This window comes from Mesocricetus auratus, unplaced genomic scaffold (genome assembly GCF_017639785.1).
Source record: "Mesocricetus auratus isolate SY011 unplaced genomic scaffold, BCM_Maur_2.0 Super-Scaffold_100004, whole genome shotgun sequence".
Taxonomy (NCBI): Eukaryota; Metazoa; Chordata; class Mammalia; order Rodentia; family Cricetidae; genus Mesocricetus; species Mesocricetus auratus.
Window position 1 is genome coordinate 110639810 of NW_024429189.1, and position 23114 is coordinate 110662923.

The following is a 23114-nucleotide window of genomic DNA, read 5'->3' on the forward strand; positions in this document are numbered from 1 at the left end:
GCATGCTTGGAGCAGGAGAGGTTATCAGATGCCTTAAAACTGAAGTTACAGATGGCTGTGAGCCACCATGTGGGTGCTGGGAATTGAACCTGGTTCTCTGCAAGAGCATCGATTGCACTTAACCTCCAAGCCATCCATCGCTTCAGCCCCTAACTGCAGTTTTCATCCAAATTTGCATACTAAGATTATCTGGGTAAAATAGCATACTATATTTTCCTTTCAAAATGCTCTTGAAATTAGGACTTTTCATGCAGATTCACTAATTCTTACAGCCTTTAGGAAATAATGATGCTATATTTTTAAAAAGTGACCCAGGTATGTGATTTTTCTCATTTCGTTAGGTGTTTTTTAGAGTGTTCATAAATTATATGCTATATTATTTTACAAACTGTCAAGAAATAAATGGTTCATATCAATCTACTCAAGTGTAAGTTTTGGGGAAACACAAGTGTGTTGTCAGATTTCCCTTTGGGTGATCAAGAAACAAATTAAAATCCAAATTTATGTAAATAATGGGGGCTTAATGGGGAAAAACCATATTTCTTCCTAGACTCCCTGGAAATGTGGTATTTTCATTTCTATCTGCTCAAGCACAAAGGCTTATAGGAACCAAATCTCAGATATGCAGATGTAATTTCTTATCAAATTCACTGAAATCATGTTTTGTTGTTGTTGTTACATATCCTTTGCAAGAGTTTTCTTCTAAATGGCATTGAAGTATGATTTTCCAGTTAAATTGGTTCAAATAGAGAAGTCTTAGGAAATAATTCTTATGCCAGAATTTTCTTCCAATGTAGCTTAAAGACTTTATATTTTGTCCAAATTCCTCTACTTGATGAGTACTGGGATGGGGCAGGGAAATAAACCCTGTTCCACACAAGTAGTAAGAAAACACTTGTTACATTTTGTAACTTCCTAACTAACAGACAAGAGATCTGCATCTTATTTTCTCCACAATGGCTCCTAAACATGATTTTTCAATTCCAAATTCAGACCAGTGTGCGTGTTTGTTTTGTTTTGTTTTTCACCAAATCAGCTCTTTGCTGTCTTTTCTTCCATGAATTGTCGGGGTTTTTTTCTTTTTTTGTTCAAAACTTTTTTTTGTTGTTCAAGGTGATTAAAAAAGATAACCTTTCACCCAAACTTGCCAGAAGTGAATTGTGGATACAAGTGCATGCCATATTGTCCTCTACAAATGATTTAAGAAAGTTTAGGTCTGCCAGGTGGTGGAAGCAGCAGTGCACGCCTTTAATCCCAGCATTCAGGAGGCAAAGACAGTCAGATCTCTGTGAGTTCAAGGCTAGCTTGGTCTACAAGAGGTAGTTCCAGGACAGCCTCCAAAGTCACAAAGAAACCCTGTCTCAAAAAACAAAAAACAAAAACAAACAAAACAACAACAACAAAAAAGAAACCCACCACCAGCAACAACAAAAGCTAAAATAGTCCGTGCACAGAAACCTTGAAAAAACTGACACTCTAAGAATGCAATAGTTCAGGAATTTTTTCCTTTATTTAAATTTTATGCTGTTTTAGTTTCTTATAACACACATGAAATGTTTATGAGATAGTCACTTGTCTGCACAGGGTAAGCAGTGAACCATTCTGCTGAGATCGGAATGCCCGTCTCGACTGTACACATGTCTAAGAGGCAAAACCTGTACCAGCATTTCTCACAGCGCATAGACCCATACAACCAAGATATCAAACTCATGTGGAAAATTTCTGATATATGCATTTTCATTTTGAGCACAACCTTATATCAGAAAAGAACTGTTTTCCAAACTTAATAGCCAAGATATCTATTTTGCAAAGCTGTTCTTTGGGCTCATTGACCATTCAGAAAACCATAGAGTGAATTTCCACAACTGTTTCCTTAGAACCCACCTGTGCCAGGAGCTATCATTAAATGTAAGACTTATAGTCTTAGGCATGGAGGTTGGGTGTGTAGGCATGCAGGTACAACATTGTCAGCTCTTCATCACTACAACACAATACCCGAGATAATCAACTTAGAAACAAAAAGTTTTGTGTTGGCTCACAGTTTTGAACTTTCCAGTCCATGATCCTTTGGTTCCATGCCATTGGGCATGTGGCAAGGCAATACTTCATACCAGAACAAAATCATTCATTGCATCACCAGGAAGCAAACGAGAATGAGATCCCACAAGTCCCTTCAAAGACCTACCTTCAAACACTAAAAGGCATCCCACTAACCCACATTTCTTCAAAGTTTATTCTTTCCCCTCTTCTCACCAATTCTTCTTGGTGAACTTAAAGATTTGTTCAACTTAGTGGTCAAACCACTTTGAAATGAAAAGACACTTTCAGAACTTTGGCCATTAGGAATATAACACAGAAACAACCCACATGGTCACGTCACTGAAGAAGCTTACTAAAGGGAAACAGACTATTTGTACTGACATGTCACAGTTAAACACAACCAATAATCCTCTTTCAACACGTTAACTTTGAGGATATGCAAGGATCACCAACTCTTTGAATGTCTGTCGAGCGGATGACCCGGGTAGGCAGGAAGGTGCAGCCTCACTCCTTCCCTACAGGGTACCAATGGTACATGGTGGATGAGCTGGCCTAAGTGCTGCCTACACTTTAAGAAGATTTGTATTCAATGGATCTAGAGCACATGGAAGGCCTGTGTTCACTGCTGTTGACCTATCACAAAAGCTGGATTGTCTAGACTTTTGTGGCTATTATCTTAGCCCATCACTTTGGGTAACCTGAATCTAATTCAAATCTACAGACTGCAAAAATATCAACCAAGAAAACCTCCTGGGTTCTTAAGTAGATACAGAGACCTGGAGATGCAAAGATTCAGACTGGGCCAAAAAAACGGTAACAGATTAAAAACAATGAAGTACTATACTTTAGTAGTTGCTGGAGACAACTCATTTGCTGTTAGTGAATGCAGTTTCTGTTTCAACCTTGTAAATTCAACTTTGCTAAAGATGGAGGACTCCAGGGGAGTCCAAAGGGATCTGCCTGTGAAGGTTACTGAGGCCTTTAGGTACTTTTTGTGAGGAATGGACTACAGACTGTCTTCCAACATGAGCAAGCTCACTGTATTATGAATTTAGCCAATATCAAACACTGGAGGCTATGTAGATGTCCCATTAGTTGGCCTGTCACCACCAATCAGTTAAGAACTCAAGACTCCTCTGAGTGCACTAATGTCCTAGGCAGACATCAATTGGAAGAAGTATACTACAGGACAGATGTTCCTGCTTTGAACCATGCAAGTCCATCCTTCAGATGACTTCACAAAAGAACATTCCATCTCATCAGCTGGCTTCCACTATCTTCCACTCATGCATGGCCACCAAACCTCTCTCCACTAGACTGAACTTACCATTCTCTACCCACATATGCTCTTTTGTATGTACTAAGAACCATAACCCCGCCATCACCATAACATTCCAGCACCTTTAGCTGGTCTAATTTCTGTCTTCTCTTGCCACTTTCTGCTTATGCTCCCCCAAGGCTAAGATTGTTTTATGCCAACTCGATGAGTGTGCAATCATGTGTGTCTGAGTGGGAATAGTCCCATGGTTCTTAGGCAAGCTTTCTTACTGCACCTCTGCAATAGATCAGGGACTTTAAGCCACCCTCCGTTCTGTTTTCAAGGGGCATACACAGAACAGACATCCATCCAGGCAGAGGATTTTGCTTTCAAATTGGTCAACAGGATTTGTAGAGTCACTACTGGCAAAAGTAGCTCTGGTGAATGGGGGATCATCATTACTACTGTGTCACTGATTGTGACCAACTGTGTCACCTGTTACACAGAAAAAAGGCAAGAAAGCAGCCACTCCCCCATCCAAGCAGACTCATATATACTATTATTAAATGAGGCCCACAAACAATGTTCTGATACAATGAGAAGCTTTCTCCAAAGGACGGGCTGAATGAGTAGTAGACTCTTTTTGCCCAGGAAGGTCGAAAACAAAACACCTGCAAAACTGCAGTCATAGAAGTGTCTGCTACCACTTCCCAGATGTCCTTCCATCTGTAGGAAGTGCCCCCCAGGTCTCCCAAATGCAGACAGTGGCTCTCCTTCCCTGATGGATGTCCTGAACATCACATCAAAAGTAAGGACACGAGTTGAGGGAAGAGGAACAGCCATTAACACAATGTCATGCTGAGTAAGTGTAGTCTTGCTTTCAGCAGACTTAGCAGAATCTAAGTTACGTTAATATGGAACCCATTCTTAGGAACATACATGGGAAGTCCCCTAGAGCCATCTGTAAAGCTCTCATCTAAACAGAATTGTTTCCAGGCCCCTGTCTGCTATGGGTGCGGAGTCACCAGCATGCATGGGGGATTTCTGGGAGGAAGGAGAAGAGCCTGGATGGACTGAGTCCAGCCTGAGGGAGCATGAGACAGGGTCACCTAGTTCTCAATCCTGGGAAGAGGCCTTTCATACCTAAGGTAAGGACGCAGCCATTCTACTATGACTTCTTATAAACTATTTGATTAAGATATAGATATAGTTATATATGTCCAATAAGAGCGGGGAATGATATACACGTGCTATATGTTTTCACGTCACACTCCATGTGTACACATACATATGTGGTTATTTAATGTTGTGTCACCCCTGCAGAGACATGGCTGACTCTGAGGGCGAAGCAGCGGTGGCTGAAGAATCAGGATGAGAGGAGCTTTATTACGTAGTACTTCATACTTTTTGACTTTGAACCACACATGTAACTATTAGCTATCGAAAAGGAAATAGCCACTGGGGTGGGACACTTCAGGTGGTAGAGTATTCGGTTAGCATGCATGAAGTCCTGGGTCCAGTCCCCTGTACCACATAAAATCGAATGTGGTGGTACAAGTCTGTAATCCCAGAACTCAGGAGGTGGAGGCAGTAGGGTCGGAAGTACAAGCTCACACTCAGCTACTTAGCAAGTTCAAGGACAGGACACATGAGGCCCTGTCTCAAAAAACAACAATAAAGAAGAAAAACAAAAATTAAAAACCAAACTTCAAAATTATCAATAAAACATTAAAAAGTGTCTGGACATGGTGGCACACGCCTTTAATCCCAGCATTTGGGAGACAGAGATAGATAGATCTCTGTGAGTTCAAGATGAGCCTAGTCTATATAGCAAATTTTAGGTCAGCCATGGCTGTATAGTGAGACCCAGCCTCAAAAAAAAAAACACAAAAATACAACAAAAACAAAAACAAACAAAAAACCACCACCAACAAACAAAAACTGAAACATTAAAAAAAAGCATATGTTAATTTTACCATACTCCAAGGTATATGGTGTTGGATAGTTAGACTAGTTAAAAAAAAAAAAAAGAGCTGGGTCTGCTGGTCCCAGCTTGTACTCTCAGCTACTTGGGAGGCTGAGGCAGGAAAATCTCAAGTTGCTCAAGGCCTTTCTATGCTTCAGAGCGAGTTCAAGGCCAGTCTGAGCAACTTTAGGAGTTCAAAATAAAGAAGGCTAGGAATATAGCATGGTGGTATACAACACTTTCCTAGCCTCTACAAGAACCTGGGTTCAATCCTTCCTACCACTCACAAGCACATGTAGCGCATGCACACACACACACACACACACACCCCATATGAGTTTCTTTCGATCCTAATTAGCTGTAGCTGGGTAATCTCTTTGCCACCTAGTGACTACCTCAGATCTAATTGTCACCAGATGGGGAAAGTTGATCCTCCAGACCTTGGCTGAACTTAGTGGCAAAGAGTGAAGTGGTGAGGTCATCTCCAATCTCAAGAGCCATGTCATATGCTGTTTGGCCTCTTGCATTCTTCTTTTGGGTGTTTGCATTGCACCTGCAAAGGAAGTGAAGAAACAGTCACTCAAGGTCACTCAGGCATATGACCCTCAGAACTTGACTATTCCTCAACACAGAAGCCAGTGTAGATACGTACATCCTGGTTGTACCTCCCCAAATGTGTCCCAAAGAGGCCACTATGGCTTCAGCTCTCAGAGTGACTCTACCTTTTAAGAGACTGTGATTTCAAATAATTGCCTGTCCTAGTCATTGGTTCCAACTGCATCAAAGTCCTAGAACCATGTTCCATGAGGGTAACACTCATTGTGTAATAGTGGCCTTCACTGACAGGGATAACACCACTGGAGTAGAGACATTGCTGATATCCTCAGTGGTGTAAGCCTTTGAACATACCCCAGTAAAGTGGTGATGCTCTCCCTTCCTTCCAGGCCAAGTAGAGTTGCTTCATGAAGAGCTGTATTTCTGAACCTATTTATGGGAAAAAATTTCTGGGTAAATCTTTAGTGTTATCAGGAAAATGGAAAGGGACTAAACTCAGGTCCTCAGGTTTGGTGACAGGTGCTTTATCTGCTGAATTATCTTGCTGGCCCTAATTCTGGTTTGCTAAGGAACAACTTGCTAAGCCTCTCTGTGCAGGAAAGCTAGGTCTCTGAATGGTTGATGTCTAAGAGTGGAAGGATGGAGGTAACGTGACATGTTTCCCTGGATACACTGAGCCCAGATGCAGGGCAAAGGCCATGCTGAAAGGTTTCAACTTTTTAGAGGAATATATTTGGGCTAGATTTAGTAGCATTTGACTCTCTGGAGGCAAGTTTACTTCCTTTCCCTGGAAACTACTGAAGAGGAAGAGGAAATCTGTGTTTTATTTGGGAAGGTGGCTTCCAGTCTGGCTTTCGTCCCCAAAAGTCTTCCACCTATGTAAGTTAAACACTATTCAGGGCAACATTGATAATGCAGTGGGAGGGCATTGTTAAACCATTCCGATAGACAGGCATAACCACAGTGCTGGAATTCGGTAGACCTGCAGTGGCACTATTGTGCCAGTCAGTTGGATGGCCATAACTGAGTGTAGGACTTGGTATATCTGCAGTGAAATCCCATGTGCATATGTGTCACTGTGGAGTGCTGATGAAGTATATAAGGAAACCAAGGAATACCACATTAAAATGGCAACTTGTTCTATGTCCAGAGTAGCTTCAGACTCTAAGTTTGACTGTTCATGAATCCAGGACTCATTTCACTGAAGAATCATTCAAAAAGTGACTTGCATATTGACCACAAGGCATCATGCTTACATGCTATGAAAAGCTTGTCTGAACTATAAAAATATAAACTATACTATAAAGCAAATAGCATCACTGGGTGCAGACCTTCGATCTCAATACTCAGAATGCAGAGGCAGGTGGATCTTTATGAATTCAAGGTCAGCCAGGGCTATACAGTGAGACATTGTTTAAAAAAGAAAAAGCACATATAAACAAATAACATCATTTCATCATCAAGAAAATGATGCAAAGGGGTGGGAAAATGAAGGGATTGTAGCATAAACCTTAAGAAAACTCAAGAAAGTCAACAATGTTTTATAATTATATATATTCTGCTATAAAGCAAAACTGAAAAGGAGTTGTTTCTTCTGACACAGTGTCTTACGGGAAATAATATAAAAATGCACTTAGAAAACAGACTCTTGTTACTATAGCCCTGTCTAACCTCAAATTTATGATCCTCCTGCCGCAGCCTCCTAAGTGTTGAGACTGCAGGTGTGTACCAACAGACTGGGTGACAAATTTCACAAGTACCTATGGTTATTTTGAAAGCATAAGAAAACCAAAGTGAATAGTAGTCATAAGGAATATATTTTGAATAAAAGCACAGGAAAAATGGAAACAGATAATAGAAGCAAAGCTATGGGAATTTTGTTCCCTCTTGCATGGTGGCTGGAAATACCCAACAACACATGTCACCAAGTAAGGCCTTGCACTTATCTGTGTAAGAATTCAGGAAGCAAGGGGCCTAGATACCCGCAGCACGTTTGGACACTTCTACTTTGACATCTTTTCCAGATGAGCATTGCCATAAATGATACATACTCCAGGAACTTCTGAACCCAGTTTCCAAAGTAATTTGGAAGCAAACAACAGAATCACAGATAGAATTAGGCTGTGAGTCAAGATGGCATTGAGGTTGGACAGTAAGTAACTTTACATAGAACTTCTCCATCCTTGGATGGGGCAACTAAGGGACCAAGAGATTGTGTGATGAACTCACATGTCAGCTTCTCATGGGTGGTGTCAGCACCTGAAGGCAGTTATGTAATGATTTCTTTCTGCATTAGTGTTATAGATGTGTTTTCACAGGAATACACTGAGGCCTCTCTTTACTTGGTATAGGTCTTAACAGTCCGGATCATGACAAAAACTTTGCCCAGTATCCCAAGAGTTAACCCAGAAAAGTACAAGTTCATGTTGGATGTGGTAGTATACACCTATAATCCCAGCACTCAGGAAGCAAGGCCAGACGGTCTACATTAGCAAGTTTTAGGCTGGCCATGCCCAAATAAAAAGTACACAAAAAAGTACAAATTAATATGATAGCAAATTAATACAATACTATTTATAAAGCCCATTAATGGTGTTGGTACACGCCTTTAATCCCAGCTCTCAGGAAGCAGGCAGATCTCTGAATTCGAGGCCAGCCTGATCTACAGAGTTTCAGGACAGCCAGAGATATACAGAGAAACACCCTCCTCTCCTCTCTCATATATGTATATATGTCCCATTAAATTAGGCAACCTAGTAGATTATTTTAAATCTTTGTTTTACTTGGTGTTGTGATTTAAATAAGAAATGTCCCTTGAGTCATTGCTCTAAAAGGTTTAGGACTTTTAGGAGGTGGAGATTCACTAGGGGAGGTCACTGGGGGTGGGCTTGGATGTTTTATAGCCCTGCCCACTGCTCACTTCTTGTTCCTTAGTGTGGATACAATGTGAGCTGCCAACCTCCTACTCCTGACCATGCCTTCCCTGCCTGCTGCCGTTTTGAACTATATCCCTCCAGAACTGTAAGTCCAGTCAAACCCTCTCTCCCTCAAGCTGCTTTTGTCAGGGCTTTTAATCACAAGAATAACAAAGTAACTAAAGCGCCCAGCTTTGGAAGACACCCCATTTAAGCCTCTTATTAACGCTGAAAGAGAGTAAATGAGTTCTACTAGGTTCCAACTGAACAGGGCACTTGCATGGACTGGTTCTACTCTGAGAGAATCCTGTGGCCTATACCTAGTCACAACAGGGTGCCCTGCTGTCCTTTCAATGTTTCACTTACGGTCCCCACTGCTGGTCGATGTCTGCTCCTCTCTGAGCAAGAACTGGAATGGCTTCATGGTGTTTATTCACAACAGCCACGGTAACAGCAGGTCGACCTTGACTATCACAACAGTTAGGGTCTGCTCCCTGTGGGTCATGGAAAGGGACAAACTTGCCACAAACCCCTGAACTCAACACTGCCCAACTGCCATCCCACCATGAATGACAAATGTCCTAGAAAGGGATGATGGCATTAAGTTGAGTATAAATTGAAGGAGAGGAGAATGAGGAATCTCATGAACACAGCATAATGGACATGGCTGCCAAGCCCCCAAATGTTTAAGATGTTTCCCCACATCTGGAGGAGCAAGCACCCAACCACCTTGCCTTGTTAGGAAAGCAGGCCGGAAGCAAATGTGGCCACACCTGTCCAGCTCATGGACATTCCTTGGGTTCACATGTGCTTGCTTGTGTGTCTCTGCTAATAAAACCTGGCAGAGTCACACCGAGTGTAAAGCTCTTGAGCAGTCGTCTGTCCCCTTTGCATGCAGTGCTTCGTTAACAGGCAGCAGGCACAAACCATGCTGATCTCTGCAGAGAGGCCTGCTCTCAGGGCACTCACTTCATCTAGCAGCTGCTCCAGCACAGACAGTCTTCCTTTCCCTGCGGGGCCAACTTCCTCCAGCAGGAGTCTGTTTTCAGGCTGTAGGATGACAGAATGTGGTCATCTTCATCACCTCTGTGTATCTGTGCTGCAGAGTCCCAGTCCCACTCTCAAGGCCCAATCCCTCTCCCTCTCCCAGTTTAGTGGTGACGTTCTCTGTTGAACAACATGGATGGGCAAGTGTGAGTTTTGAGAGAAGGTCTGTGTGTGTGTGTGTATGTGTGTGTGTGTTTCTCTGAGTGTTTTTGTATGTACATAGTCTACCACATGCAGTAGAACAGACATATATATGTAATTATAATGTGTAATCTGTGCTCAGTTCCCAAGCCTTGTTGTGGGTGAGGACACTGCCTTGACATTGTTTTATACAATCAAGGGCCATGAGAGACCTTACAAAACCTCAGAAACTTCGCTAGCTTTGTAATGGATATTTCCAGGAAGAGCAGCTAGGGTGAAATCCACTCTGCAGGCTTATGAAAGTGCTTGAGGCCAGCCTGGTACGACAGCTCACACACTCACCGAGAAAAGGACCCAACAGGACCTGTCTCTGGCTTAGGAAAAAGTATTTTCATTGGTCAGAGACATCTGAAGAATTTCTTTTATATTTTCCAAGTGCTATGAAATTTACCTTTATCTATCTTTAATACCACTGTTTATATAAAAAGGATTCCCAATATTAGAAAGCTGAAGGAAGGATGTCCAAGCAAACGCATGCTTTAGTGTGCTTCTGCCATGAGTGCCCAGGCATGCCTTGGGTGGTCACAGGGACCCTGCCTGCCCTTTGTAGAAGTGTTTACAAAACCTACTCCAGCTGCCTTCTTGGGCTGCTAACCTTTCAAAAGATGGGGGGTTTCGGCTATGTCACCTTTCATTTGCCACCCCACATCTCTGGTGAGTTTCTTGGAACAAGGTACCATATCCCAATTTTAAAAACTCCTATGGCACCTAGTCACAGTGAATTCTGTTCCTTCTGGGAAAATGTATTAGAATGTCAGCTTCCTGAGCTCTGGGGCCACATCTGGATGTGCTTGAGGTAATCACTCCATAGGGAACGAATGCTGGAGCTGGCAAGTGCAAAGGAGAAAGCCCAGGCCCACGGCAGTGGGAGATCCGGGTCACACACACTAGGGAACTCTACACTTCTCTTATCCTCACTGCTCCAGACTGAGGGAAGGTGGACAGCACAAGGAATAAAATATAATCACTAAGTCTTCCCCCCAGTTTACTAGCCCGTGTGAGGCCTGTGGTGCAGGAGCAGCATTCAAATGCAAAAAACAGCTCCTGCCTTCAGAGCAATTGAGATGCAAGCAAGAAGACTAGAGTATGCCCACCATGGATGCCCAGGGGTCTGGCAGAAGGAGGGGAGCACCACACATGCCTATCTCCATGTCTGGCTTGCTGTTCCTCACGGTTACTCTCTGTGTTGCCTCCAAAGAAAGTCAAAGTCAGGCAAACTGGGGAAGGCGGTGAGGCGCCCTTGTCCTTTCTCCAAAGCTCCTTTTTGGATTATTCATGGTATGTATCTTAAAAGACAAAACCTTAAAGCTGCAGGAAATTCTGAAGTGATGCCCACTATTAGTGGACTAAGGATTTTGAGGGGTTTCTAAGAAGACTAAAGTAGATGAAAGCAAAGCAACAAACAAACAAAAAACACCTAAGACCCAGAGATCTGAGCGTTTTCTCTCTAGCTGAACACTCAGATTCTAAAAGCTAATCGGTAAGGAGGGCAGATGTTGGGTTTAGGCTGCGGGCACGGGTACAGCACTGAAGGGCTTACTATGACTGGCTGAGACAGCCGGCACCCCTCCCCTTCACTCCCATGTGAGGGTAGGGAAACCATGCTTCCTGTTTAAACCCCTGCAACCATTTCTAGAAATCACATGATTTACCCAGCAAAGGCTTCTAATGGGTGAAGGGAACAAAAACAGCTTCGTGGAGAACTGAAAATACATGAGCACATCGAACCATTAACACCCCTGCCACCAGAAGAAAGACCTATACTGGCAGCCCAGGAGACCCTAATGATTCTTCTGCCTCCTGCCTAGTAACTCTGGGGAATCCCATCATGGTTTGAATGAGAACAGCCCCAACAGGCTCCTCATTGTTTAAATGCTTGGTCCCCAGTGGGTGGACCTATTTGGCTAGAAGTAGATGTGGCCTTGTTGAAGTAGTATGTCATTGGGGGTGGGTTTCAAAAGCCCATGCCAGGCCCAATGTCTTTCTCTCCATGTCTGTAATTTGCAGATCAGATATGAACTCTCAGTTATTTCTCCAGAATCATGCCTGCCTGCCACCATGCTTGCTGACATGATGAGCATGGACTAACCCTCTAAAACCATAAGCAAGCCTCCAATTAAGTTGTTTCTTTTATAAGCTGCCTTGGTCCTGGTGTGTCTTCAAAGCAGCAAGATGGTAACAAAGAAATCTATCCATAACCACCAGCCCACACAGGGACTTTAACTCACAAACCTATCCATGCTTGGCACTCACAATGGACACCCATGCCAGGCACCAACAATGATCCAACCAGCCCTCCAGTTGTTAAATGATTAGACAATGAAGGGTCGTCATGGATTCAGCCAAACCAAAATATAAGACAGAAAGATGGGCACTCAGAACTGACCCCTCCCCCCAGGAAACAGAGATGATCCAGGAAATTTATGAGACTTTAAAAATAGTTCTAGTTCACCAACTTGAGAAATTTGCTACAAAATAGGCAATACTGTTGTTTAAAAGGAGGAGAAAATGAAAGAGCATTTCATTACAATATGTCCAAACACTCAGATGTGACAGGCTACAAACGAGCTACAAAGACCAAGAAGTGACCTACTGTGGGCAGTTCTGGGTTTCTGTGGAAGCTTTTGGTCTTGAGATTCTTCATCTTCTTGATACCTTCAGGGGTGTCTGAGGTGCTCTGGCTATAGGCACTCACTGAAATGACAAAGAGTTGGAGATCAAATGACCCTGCCTTGCTTCTACATGTAAGGAGGCACTTGTCACACCCCTCAAAAGCCACAAGAATAAAATAGATTTTCCAGAAACTTAATTAAACCTGGCAGATGAGACACTTGACCACTCCCCCCAGAAAGCTGAAAAATGTGTGGGGGAGGGGAAAAGGGATTTTAACTTTTAGGTTAAAAAGCACATGTTCAGCCCCCACCCCTGCCACCAGCTATAGCAAACAAACTTCCCAGCCCTGTAACAGACTTCAAAAGTCACACCCCAGCTCCTGAGAAGCCAGAGAAACTAACTGCCGGGAACATGTTGAGATTGTGACTTAGCTTCAAATTTTATGAAAGTCTCATCAACCCTTGCCTAATCTGTGTGCTCTTGGTTAATTACTGAAAACTCACCAGAAGGACATAACTCACCCAAACTGGACCTGCTGTCATACAGCCCATTGCCACCTTCGGTGACACTGCTCAGAAAGTGGTCACTGAGATTCATCGACTTGTTGATGTACAGGTTCTGGCCAATGAAAACATTGCACACATCACTGATGATGGGGCTGCCATGTCTCAACAGGGAAGATCTACTGCTAGCCTGCTCCTCAGGAGGGATACTTAGAGTGCAATCTGAGGCTGGGAACCTTGCTCATGGTAGGCAAGCATTCTACCACTAAGCTATATCCTCAGGGAGCTTTCCATTTTTAAGACAGTGTCTCACAAAGTTGTCTCAGATGGCCCTGAACTCACTCTGGTCTTTACTTTGAGATCCTCATGCTTCAGCCTTCCAAGTGGTTTATTTTGTATAAAATGAGTAAGTCAAAGTGAAAAAACAGTGAACATTTTTTGTCAGTCTTTTCCCAAGTTTGTTGTATCTGGGCATATAATTGGTTCAGTGACTTGTAAATGACCTGGAGGTCTACCAGAGCAAGGGCAGCGGCAACTCCTGTTCCTACCACATCCTCTGTTCTGGACATCGGGCCTCTCGGATGGTTAGCACAGTTATTTATATAGTCCCATGGAATTCCTTGTCTAGGCCATGTTTCTTACTATTTGAAACTTTTCCTTTCTATTCATTACATGAAAGCATTTTGGTAAACTGTAAGCCATCAGTGCAATCAATTTGTGAATAACTTCTAAAGAGCTACGTACCTTGTTTGAGACTTGAATATAGTTCAGCCTGATGCTAACTTCATAGCCATCTTCATGGACAGTAGCAGAAATAAGCTTTTAAAGAAAATGAAAGAACATTATCAATTGTGGTGTGGGACTCAATCCCTAGGAATTCTGAGATGTTAAACTCTATATTTAATAAAAGATTTATCACAAAGAAGGTTAGAATAGAGAAACAAAAGGAGAAAATTAGATGAGATAAATAGAAAACAAATAACAAAATAGCAGACTCAAAACCAACTAACCTATATTTCTAATTATAAATGAAGTAAATACTTGAATCAAGGGCAGAGACTCTCAGACTAAATAGGAACAAGATCCAAATTGATATTTTCTTAAGAGATAGAAGGAAAAGGAAACACACACACACACACACACACACAATTAGCAAGTAAAGTCTTGGGGGGTCCTGAATCCAGGGATGCCGAGTGGTAGGCTCATTTTCCTTACCCACCTTTCCCATCCTGGGTTCTGCAATCAAGGCCCGGAAATCAGGGTTGTTCTGAGCGTAGGATCTTAGGTGAGCAGAGATGTGATCCAACTGTTTTCTCCAGTAGCCTAAAAAGGAAGAGAAACCCAATTATATGGCTAATTTTTCCACATTTATGAAAGAAAGACTTGAGTATGGAACATACGTTTTCAGACAGGTTATAGTCCTTGGCCACTGGTGTTGGTTTTTCCTTACAGAACCTCAAGTATGCACTACAGTAAGTGCCATAACCACCCCAGCTATCATAATGATTACCATAGATCATCACATTTCAAAAGAATTTCATTGATTGCTGCATGTGAAGCCTTTTGTTCTTATATTGTTCTATCTCACATAAATTACACTATCTTAAATGTATGGGTTTGACCATTGCATTCATCTCAATCAGCATAAACAGCATTTCCACTACTCCAGAAAGTTTCCTATGCCCCTTCGTAGTCTACATGGGGTTTAAATGCATTTGAATTAGATTTCAGAGGGATTTTGTGAGCCCAGGTGTTTGGTTTCTCATGTGTGGGAGAAGGATGTAGTGGCTCCCACCTTTCTGTCCAGGTTGGAGGCCCTCGACAAGGAGAAGCTGATAGGGGAGGGATCTCAGCTAAGATGGCAGAGCCCTTCTTTTCTCACTGCTCTGTGGGTTCACTTCAAAGACTGAGTGGTTGGTACATGATACCCCTATCCTCCTCTAGCTGGTCTCTTTTGTTCAGGAATACAACAGCGAATTTCCTTACTTGGTGCTGACTTTCTAAAGAGCATACTGACCTTTGAACTTCTTAAAGCTTAAAATCAGAACTGTCAGGGCATCTCATTTATCATATTCGGCCAGCAAGTGACCATTCAAATTCCAAGAGACAGAAAACAGCCTGTTCCTCTTGAGGACAAGAGGGATATTAGGAATCATTCTGGAAATGGCTGTAGACAATCTCCTTAGGACGAATGCCACACTCAAGTCCGGAAGAGTCAATCAAACCATGGCTGAGTTCTGATTGCTAGCAGGGAAACTTGGGGAGCAAGAGTAGAGCTGGGAGACCTCTATCATGGCAGCCTGGGGATCTTGATGCTCCCTTTCTCCAGAGAAACCAGTTTTAAAAAGCAGTGAGAGGCTGGAGAGGTTGCTCAGTGGTTAGAGCACTTGCTCTTGCAAGAGGACCTGGGTTTGATATCCAGGACCCACATGGTGGCTCACAATCATCTCTAACTCCAATTCCAGGGGATTTGATGCCCTCTTCTAACCAATATGGGCAGGCACCAATCACATATGTAATGCAGATACATATATGTAGGCAAACATTCTCACACATAAAATAAATAAACCTAAAGAATCAATGATTTAACTCTCTGGGAGTGTTTCTAAAGGCATAAGTAAATTAAATATTTAATGAAGAAAATGTACTGAAACTCAGAACAGTGAGTGGGTGGTGTCTGACTCATGATCTACTTCCCTCTTGCCTAATAGGATGGGAACTCCAGTGCAGTTATGGACAGTCAGGAACACAGTCCTGTCCATCTTGACTATCTTCTCAGAACAAACAGGATTTCCGTATTTCTCAGCCTGCCCCAACTACCTATTGCAGCCTAAGTTCTTGGCAAGTGTGGTCAAAATGGTGTTCTCCCTATTCATGTCCAGCCATTACTCAAAGGATGGAGGCTCTGCTTGATCCAATGTATTGTTGATGCTGGGTACCCAATCACCTGTTTTTGGCTCACTTCTCAAAGGTTCATTTTGAGAGAGGGAAAAATAGAAAACCATATATGATTGCTGTATTTGTTTGCATCAATGTAGAATGTAGAGACTTCAGAGATTGTTTTTTTCTTTACAATGCGTGGAAGGATCCACCAGTCTCTGGAGTCCCTACATTCTGCACTGATGGAAGCATGTTTCCTGGTCTGAATGTCATTCTGAGAGAAAAGTACCAGTGTCCATGCCCAAACAGATTTCTGCCCAAGGGGGAAAGAAGGCCAGAAAACAGAGAGTTTTAAAGTTCTTCCCAAAGGGGCTGACTTCATTGTAACAGAGTGTGTAGAAAAGTTCAGACTCAGAACAATGGAGGGAGATTATAAAAGGCAATTACAAGGGGCTGGATATTTAGCTTAGTGACAGAGTGTTTGCCTAACATGCACAAGACCTTGAGTTCAATACCAGCACCTAAAGAAAGAAGTGGGGGGAAATTACAATACTGTAAGTTCACTACAAGTAAGAGCTATATCATAGGTTGGCCACTTTCCCTAGAACCAGGAACAGAAACAGCTAATAATAGCCCTTATGAAGTCAGAAAATTATTCAAATACTGACCTATGGAAATACTGCTGTAAAAGAGCCCACATTTAACTAGCTCTGTCTGTGAAAGGATTGATGACGCCCTAGACCATGGCTGCAAACAATAAAGTGATGATCTAGTAGTAAGTGAAGCTCAGTGACTGGGAGTGGTCAGGGAAGGAGGCAGGGAGCCTTGCCAAACCACCAACACCTGCATCTTCCTAGGATGACAGAGTGCAGGCCCAGGGTGTACTCCCTAAAGTGCAGTCTCAGAGGCTTCACACAGGAGGATGAACTAAAGCTCACCAGAAAGATGGAGCTAGCTGCTAGATGGATAAATGTGCAAATAGCAATAATAAGTCTGGAGGGGAAACCAGACCAGAGTTGAAATAATCAATTATTTAAAATTTCCAGTTTTGGGGACAATCTCAGACTCTGTTACCTGCTTTTGGGACCCTTTCCTCCTACTGGGTTACCTCGTCCAGCCTTAATGTAAGGGAGGTGCCCAGTCTTACTGCAGCTTGACATGCCATGTTTGGTTGATATCCCCAGGGAGGCCGCCCTTTTCTGAAGGGAAACCCAGGAGGAACGGATTGGGGGTCAGAGGTGTTGGGTGGGGTGGATGGGGGAAGGACTGGGAGGGGAAGAGGGAGAGGAAACTGCGATCAGGATGTAATATATGACAGGAGAATGAATTAAAAAATTAAAAAACTTCAGTTCTAACAAAAAATTATGAAATTGGAAAAGAAAGAGGAAAGGTCAACTAAAACATAAGAATAAAAGGCAAATGAGAGCCGGGTGGTGGTGGTTCACACCTTTAATCCCAGCACTCAGGAGGCAGAGGCAGGAGGATCTGAGTTCTAGGCCAGCCTGGCCTACAGAGAGAGTTCCAGGACAGCTTGGGCAACACAGAGAAACCCTGTCTCAAAAAAAACAAAAACAAAAACAAAAGAAAGGAGTCTTAATAAAACTTCAGAGTACCCATTATAAGCAGGTTCAAGGTGTTAGACAGCAGATCGTAGATATCCCTCTCTCTCCCAGAAAGAAAGCTGTGCCCCTTGCAGCTATCTCTCTGGGACACTAAGTGACAGAAGCCCGTCACAAGGCCCAAAGAAATGTCAAGGAGTGGCAAGGCAGATCAGTGGCTGGCAGGCACTGAAACTTGGGAGAAGGGATGTGGGAGGTGACATTTGAGACACACAAGCTTGCTTCTGGCGTGATGACTGTATTCACTCTTGGAGAGAGTGGTGGTGGCTGTGTGACATCATTGATCAATGTGCTGGATGTCATTCAATTGCACACTTAAACACAGTTACAATAGTGAATTTTTTGAGTTTCATACACTAAGAAGTCATAATGGCAGGTGTTAATGATGATACAGACTAAACCTGTCTCCACAGCAGAATGAACCCACTGTGCCATGAGCAGGCCAGCAGTTAAGTTTTGGAGGAGTAAAGGTTAAGGAAAGGCTACTGTTCATACAAAGAAAATGGTGTGAACAAAGAAAAAGGATCATATTTCTAGTCCACCAAGTTGAATCTAAAAGAGAAGCGATGTGGGAGGTTCTTCGGAGAGAGAGTCTCCTCCTGCAGGAGCAAGTTCCCCCTTACCTCTTCCAGGACTGACAGCTGTGAGGACCGGCCTGTGGTCACTCATCTTCTCCTGCCTCTGCCTGTGACAAGCTGCCTCCAGTTCCTTCTTTGCCAGGAGCTTGCCAGATGGGTAGAAGAGGCCAGAAGTCTGTGTGCCCATGTCCTTTTTAGACCCCGAGGCAGAAGTGGGCAAAGGGACACTTAGAGACTGCCAGGCAGATCGGGGCTATGAGCAAGGGAGAATACACATCAAGATCAGAGTATAATTTAATTAACCCCATCTCAGTCAATTTAAATCTGAATAAAAACACCTAAAAACTTTCTTTGAACTAAAGGCTTTTGTTGGGGGGAGGTATTCTCACCACCATTGCTTCTGTCTTTCCCAGCAACTCTTACCTTGATCCATGAAGGGAGCCCCCCTCCCTTGGTCATTTATTGTCCCAGGTTCAGCCAATTAATGATGCTTTCATCCTGCCTGGGCCTGGAAGACATCTACCTTCTCAGTTCTATAATGTAATAGGACACAGTCTTCACTGCACAACTACATTCAGCTGCTGAAAATGACTGTTCCTTTGATGGATCTGAAAAAATCACCATGGGAGGCTGTGTATGGTGTTACTGCATCTAAAGGGACACCATTCATAAGGCAGACAATGTATATTTGTATATTTATTAGGATAAATTTCCTGGCAGAGAGAAGAAAGTACATATACTATAGACAATTTTATTTTTTTGAGATGGGGTTTCCCTGTATTACTTTGTAGCCTGTCCTGGAATTCATTCTGCAGACCAGGCTGGCCTTGAACTCACAGATATCCACCTGCCTCTGCCTCCTGAGTGCTGGGATTAAATGCGTGCACCACCAACACCTGGCTTACTATAGACAATTTTTAACAGATGGCAGGCAGTCCGAGAAAAGAGCATCTTTTCACTTAAACAAAGGTGTCCATGAGCGTGGCGGCCCCACAAGTCTGCCTCTGAGTTCAAGTGCAGCATGTCCTTCACAAGTGTATGTGCTAAGGATCAAGTGTGTGTACAGTCTAATAACTATCCATTTTCAATTTCCATCAGTAAAGAGATGAGGTGACATCAGAAGGTCTTTGTGTGGCTTAGAGATCAGACTCTGAGGGCTAACAGGAAAATGTTCCCCCCTGTGTGTGCTGCAGAGAAAGACCACCAGCCAGAGATTATTGACAGGAGGAAATCTTACACACCTGATGTAACAGGGAAGGGAGAAGGCTCTTGGACTGTTACTGGGAAAATGCAAGAGGAGGTCAAATGCAGAGAAAGTTACTTCTTTCTGGGGCTATTTGATACAAGTCTCCAACAGAACAATGTGATCTTAGTTTCTCAATTTTTTTTTGAGACAAGGTTTTACTTTCTACCCTAGGCTAGATTTGAACTTGCATAAACATATAATTTTTGAAATAAAATAATTCAAGAGTTTGAAACCTAAATTGAATTTATTTGCATACCTAGTTCAAAGTCATGTCCAAGGTCTATGCATTTTGGTTCTGTTCCCTGGACTGACTCATAGGGCTGGGTACACAAAGTCAGTTACACCCTGCAGCAGTTCTTACCATCATGCAGTGTGCAGGCCTTACCTCAGAAAATGGACGAGGTCCCCCAGCAACTAGGGCCAAGCTGTTCATTCTGAATCGAGTTATGGACTTCACATAAATACCACAGGTGCCGCAGAATCGGGCAGACAGATGATTGCTGGCCCCACATTTTGGGCAGACAGAGTGGCTACCAGAAATGCCAAGCTAGAGAACAGAAACATTGCTATGATTTTAGAGCTCTGACTGTCTCTAATTATCAAAATAGTGTATGTGCCTGCCCTCTGACCTAACCGTTCTTCCTCTAGACTTTCTCCTACACATGGACAAGCCCTTCAAGAAATGTATCCCAGGCTATCTTGTGTAGTATTATAGGTACCTAAAAATTGCATTTTAAGTTTATTTTGTGTGTGCATGAGTGAATGTGGTGATGTGTGTATGTGCATGTGTGTATGGTGCCTTGATGGGGGATGTCATTCTGTGTATATGTTTGTCTTGTTGATTGACAAATAAAGCACTGTTGACCAATAGTGAAGCAAGATAGGTGGAACTAGGAGTTAAGGAGGATTTTGGGAAATGTAGTCAAGGATGGAGAGTCGCCATGTGATCCTGGGAAGAGAGGACACGTCAGGATGGCATCCTCAGAAAGATAAGTCCTTATAGAAATATATATATATATTAGTAGTCATGGGTTAATACTTAAGACAGAACTAGCCAATGAGAAGCCCTGGACATTGGCCGACAGCATTGTAACTAATAAAGTCTCTGTGTGTTATTTGGGGTTGACATGGCTCTGGGACCAGACTGGCAGAAAGAATGCTCGTTACAGTGCCTGTGTGGAGGTCAGAGGACATCTTTGAAGAGCTGGTTGTTTCTTTCCACCAGATGGATCCTAAGAATTGAATGCAGGTCTTCAGCTTTGGTGGAGGTGCTCCCACCCCCTGAGCCACCTCTCTAGCCCAGCAATGGCAGTCTAGGGAAATAAGTATCCAGCAATGGGGGATACTGCCTAAATAAACCATGGCATGTGCACATAGAGTCTATATTACAGACAATGGCATGTGAAGCTAAGGTATATTGCCAAGTAGAAAGAATGGGTCAGAATGGGTCAGTAAGTACCAGGTCACTGGAGATGAGAGTCACCTGGTATCTCTGAAGCAGGTGAGCTTCTGAGGAGAGGCTAAGATGAAGGAGACAGCCATTCACTCTTTTGTTACTTGAATGCAATATCAGATAAACATAAATGATTTTAACATTTTGATTAAAAATAGGCAAACTCCATTTGCAGAAGAAATTCCTGTGATCAGTAAAGGAGTGGAAAGGGTTAGCCTCAAAAAAAATGCAAATCAATTTCAGTGAGAAGGGCTTCTCCATTCCAGCCTATGAAACTATTTCTACCTCCAAATTCTTGGTAGAGAAACCATAGGATCTCCTGCATGGGTAGACCTTAGCTCTCCAGGGTGCCAGCAAAGTGTCAGTCTTTATTGTTTTTAAGACAGGTTTCTCTGTGTAGCCCTGGCTGTCCTGGAGCTTGCAATGTAGACCAGGCTGGCCTAGAACCCACAGAGACCCGCTGCCTCTGTCTCCCGAGTGCTGGGATTAAAAGCATGTGCCACCACTGCCTGGTGGCGAGACTCAGTCTTTAGGTGCCTACCGTGGCTCCACACCAGTCACAGAAGGATGCCTCCCAGAGGTTCTGGCAGCCACATCTAGAGCAGGAAATGGTCTCCCCATTCCGAGAGGGTGGATGAGGGACTTCATTTCCATTGTACAGCCACTGCTGAACAAAGCAATATTGACAGACAGAGTCAGAACTATGTTCTCCAGTTCCCACTCCATCCAAATAAGGGAATAAAACTCAAAACAACAGAAACTAGAAATATTCCCATATCCCAACCACCACCACCCCTCCCTGCACACTTTCTTTTCTTTTCTTTTTTGCAAAAGGGTTAAAAGTATGATAGATTCACCTATTATTTTTTTTTGAGACAGGGTCTCTCTACATAATCTTAACTGTCCTGGAACTCGATATGTAGATCAGGCTGGCCTTGAATTCACAGAGATTCTCCTGTCTCTACCTCCAAAGTACTGAGATTACAGGTGTGTGCCACTAAGCCTGACCCATATTCACCAAATTTTAAGTTCATATTGCTTCCTGCAAATCATAGTAAGTCAAAGAAAATGGAACCTCCTACATCACCATACCCCTCTATGTCATTGGTATATTGGCTGAGCAAGCCAAGTAGTAGTAATAGAACATTGCTGATAAACCAAGCTGAGGCCTGTAGGGCCATGACTTGGATTTATCTTCTCCTGTTTGCCCTAGGGAAACATTGATTTATTCTCCAGCCTAGGCATGGAAATGATAGGGTAAGGGAAGAGTCACTTTTATTCTACACTGTAAGACCACATCTGGGGCTGGAAAGATGGCTCAGTGGTTAAGAGCACTTGTCACTCTTTCAGAGGATCTGGGCTCCATTCCCACCACACATGGTAGGTAGTTCACAACTCTCTGTAACTCCAGTTCCAGGGGATCTGACACTGTCTTCTGACCTCTGAGGGCATGAGACACACAAGAGGCACACAGAAACACATGCAGACAAAACACCCATGTATATAAAATAAATCATGAAATTCAAAAAGTAAGAGCACATTTGTATTTCATATTTTAGGACAGAACCCACAGATCCACACTGGACGCGTCGTGCAGCAAGAGCGCTTGTTTTAAGCTAGCCTTTCACACAGGGATCTCTAGATGGCTCTTTGGGAGGAATGAAGACTACATCAATGGAAGTATGTGAACCTTTACTACACAGAGACAACAATGAGGGGCAAGTACGGGGAGCAGCAGGGAGGGAAGCACCAACACCTCTCAGAGGAGGCTGCCCAGGACCAGAGAGACAACCTCTGCTGTGATTCACTGCCTCCTTCTGATTCCCTGTAGATATGCTACCTGGGGATGAGATGGGGAAGGCAGACTGGGAGATAGTCCCTGACATCCCAGATTGCCAGATCTCTAAATAAATAATAGTTTCATGATTCACTTCCTGTCTCTGATCCTGGGCTCCAGCATTCTAGTTAAAAAGGAATTCTTTTATTGTAGAGAGGGAAATGGTTGCTTCTTGAGAATTTCTGACACTGTTAGGTAGATCTGGATTAGAATCTTGACTCCTCCTGCTTATTCTCTATTGTGTAATGTGACAGCTTTTCACTTTCCAAATGGGGATAACAGTAGAAGTGGCACTTCTGTGACTGTCTATGCAGGAGCTTTTCTGTGAGACAGGTGTCACCGCTGAGTCCAGGACAACCGGTTTTACAGTCTGTTGTCCAAGATTTCACACAGTCCCTTGGCA

General features: G+C 43.1%; 1 protein-coding gene across 14 annotated transcripts in view; it reads right to left on the bottom strand.

Annotated features, from left to right (window-relative positions):
* Positions 1-5295: 5295 nt before the first annotated feature.
* Dzank1 (double zinc ribbon and ankyrin repeat domains 1) overlaps positions 5296-23114 on the bottom strand; it is a 47365-nt gene continuing 29546 nt past the window's right edge. For 5 of the 14 annotated variants that reach the window (XM_040746415.1, XM_040746416.1, XM_040746420.1 and 2 more), the window contains 11 exons: positions 21416-21541; positions 19807-19968; positions 18221-18428; positions 14318-14421; positions 13843-13917; positions 13117-13213; positions 12576-12676; positions 9704-9784; positions 9101-9228; positions 6174-6248; positions 5296-5817 (listed from right to left, as the gene is read on the bottom strand). In XM_040746415.1, the coding sequence (XP_040602349.1) occupies positions 5667-5817; positions 6174-6248; positions 9101-9228; positions 9704-9784; positions 12576-12676; positions 13117-13213; positions 13843-13917; positions 14318-14421; positions 18221-18428; positions 19807-19968; positions 21416-21541 (1308 nt within the window). In that variant the 3' untranslated portion in view covers positions 5296-5666. The remainder of the gene's footprint in view (positions 5818-6173; positions 6249-9100; positions 9229-9703; positions 9785-12575; positions 12677-13116; positions 13214-13842; positions 13918-14317; positions 14422-18220; positions 18429-19806; positions 19969-21415; positions 21542-23114) is intronic. The other 9 variants (XM_040746424.1, XM_040746421.1, XM_040746418.1 and 6 more) reach the window with 6 other exon arrangements.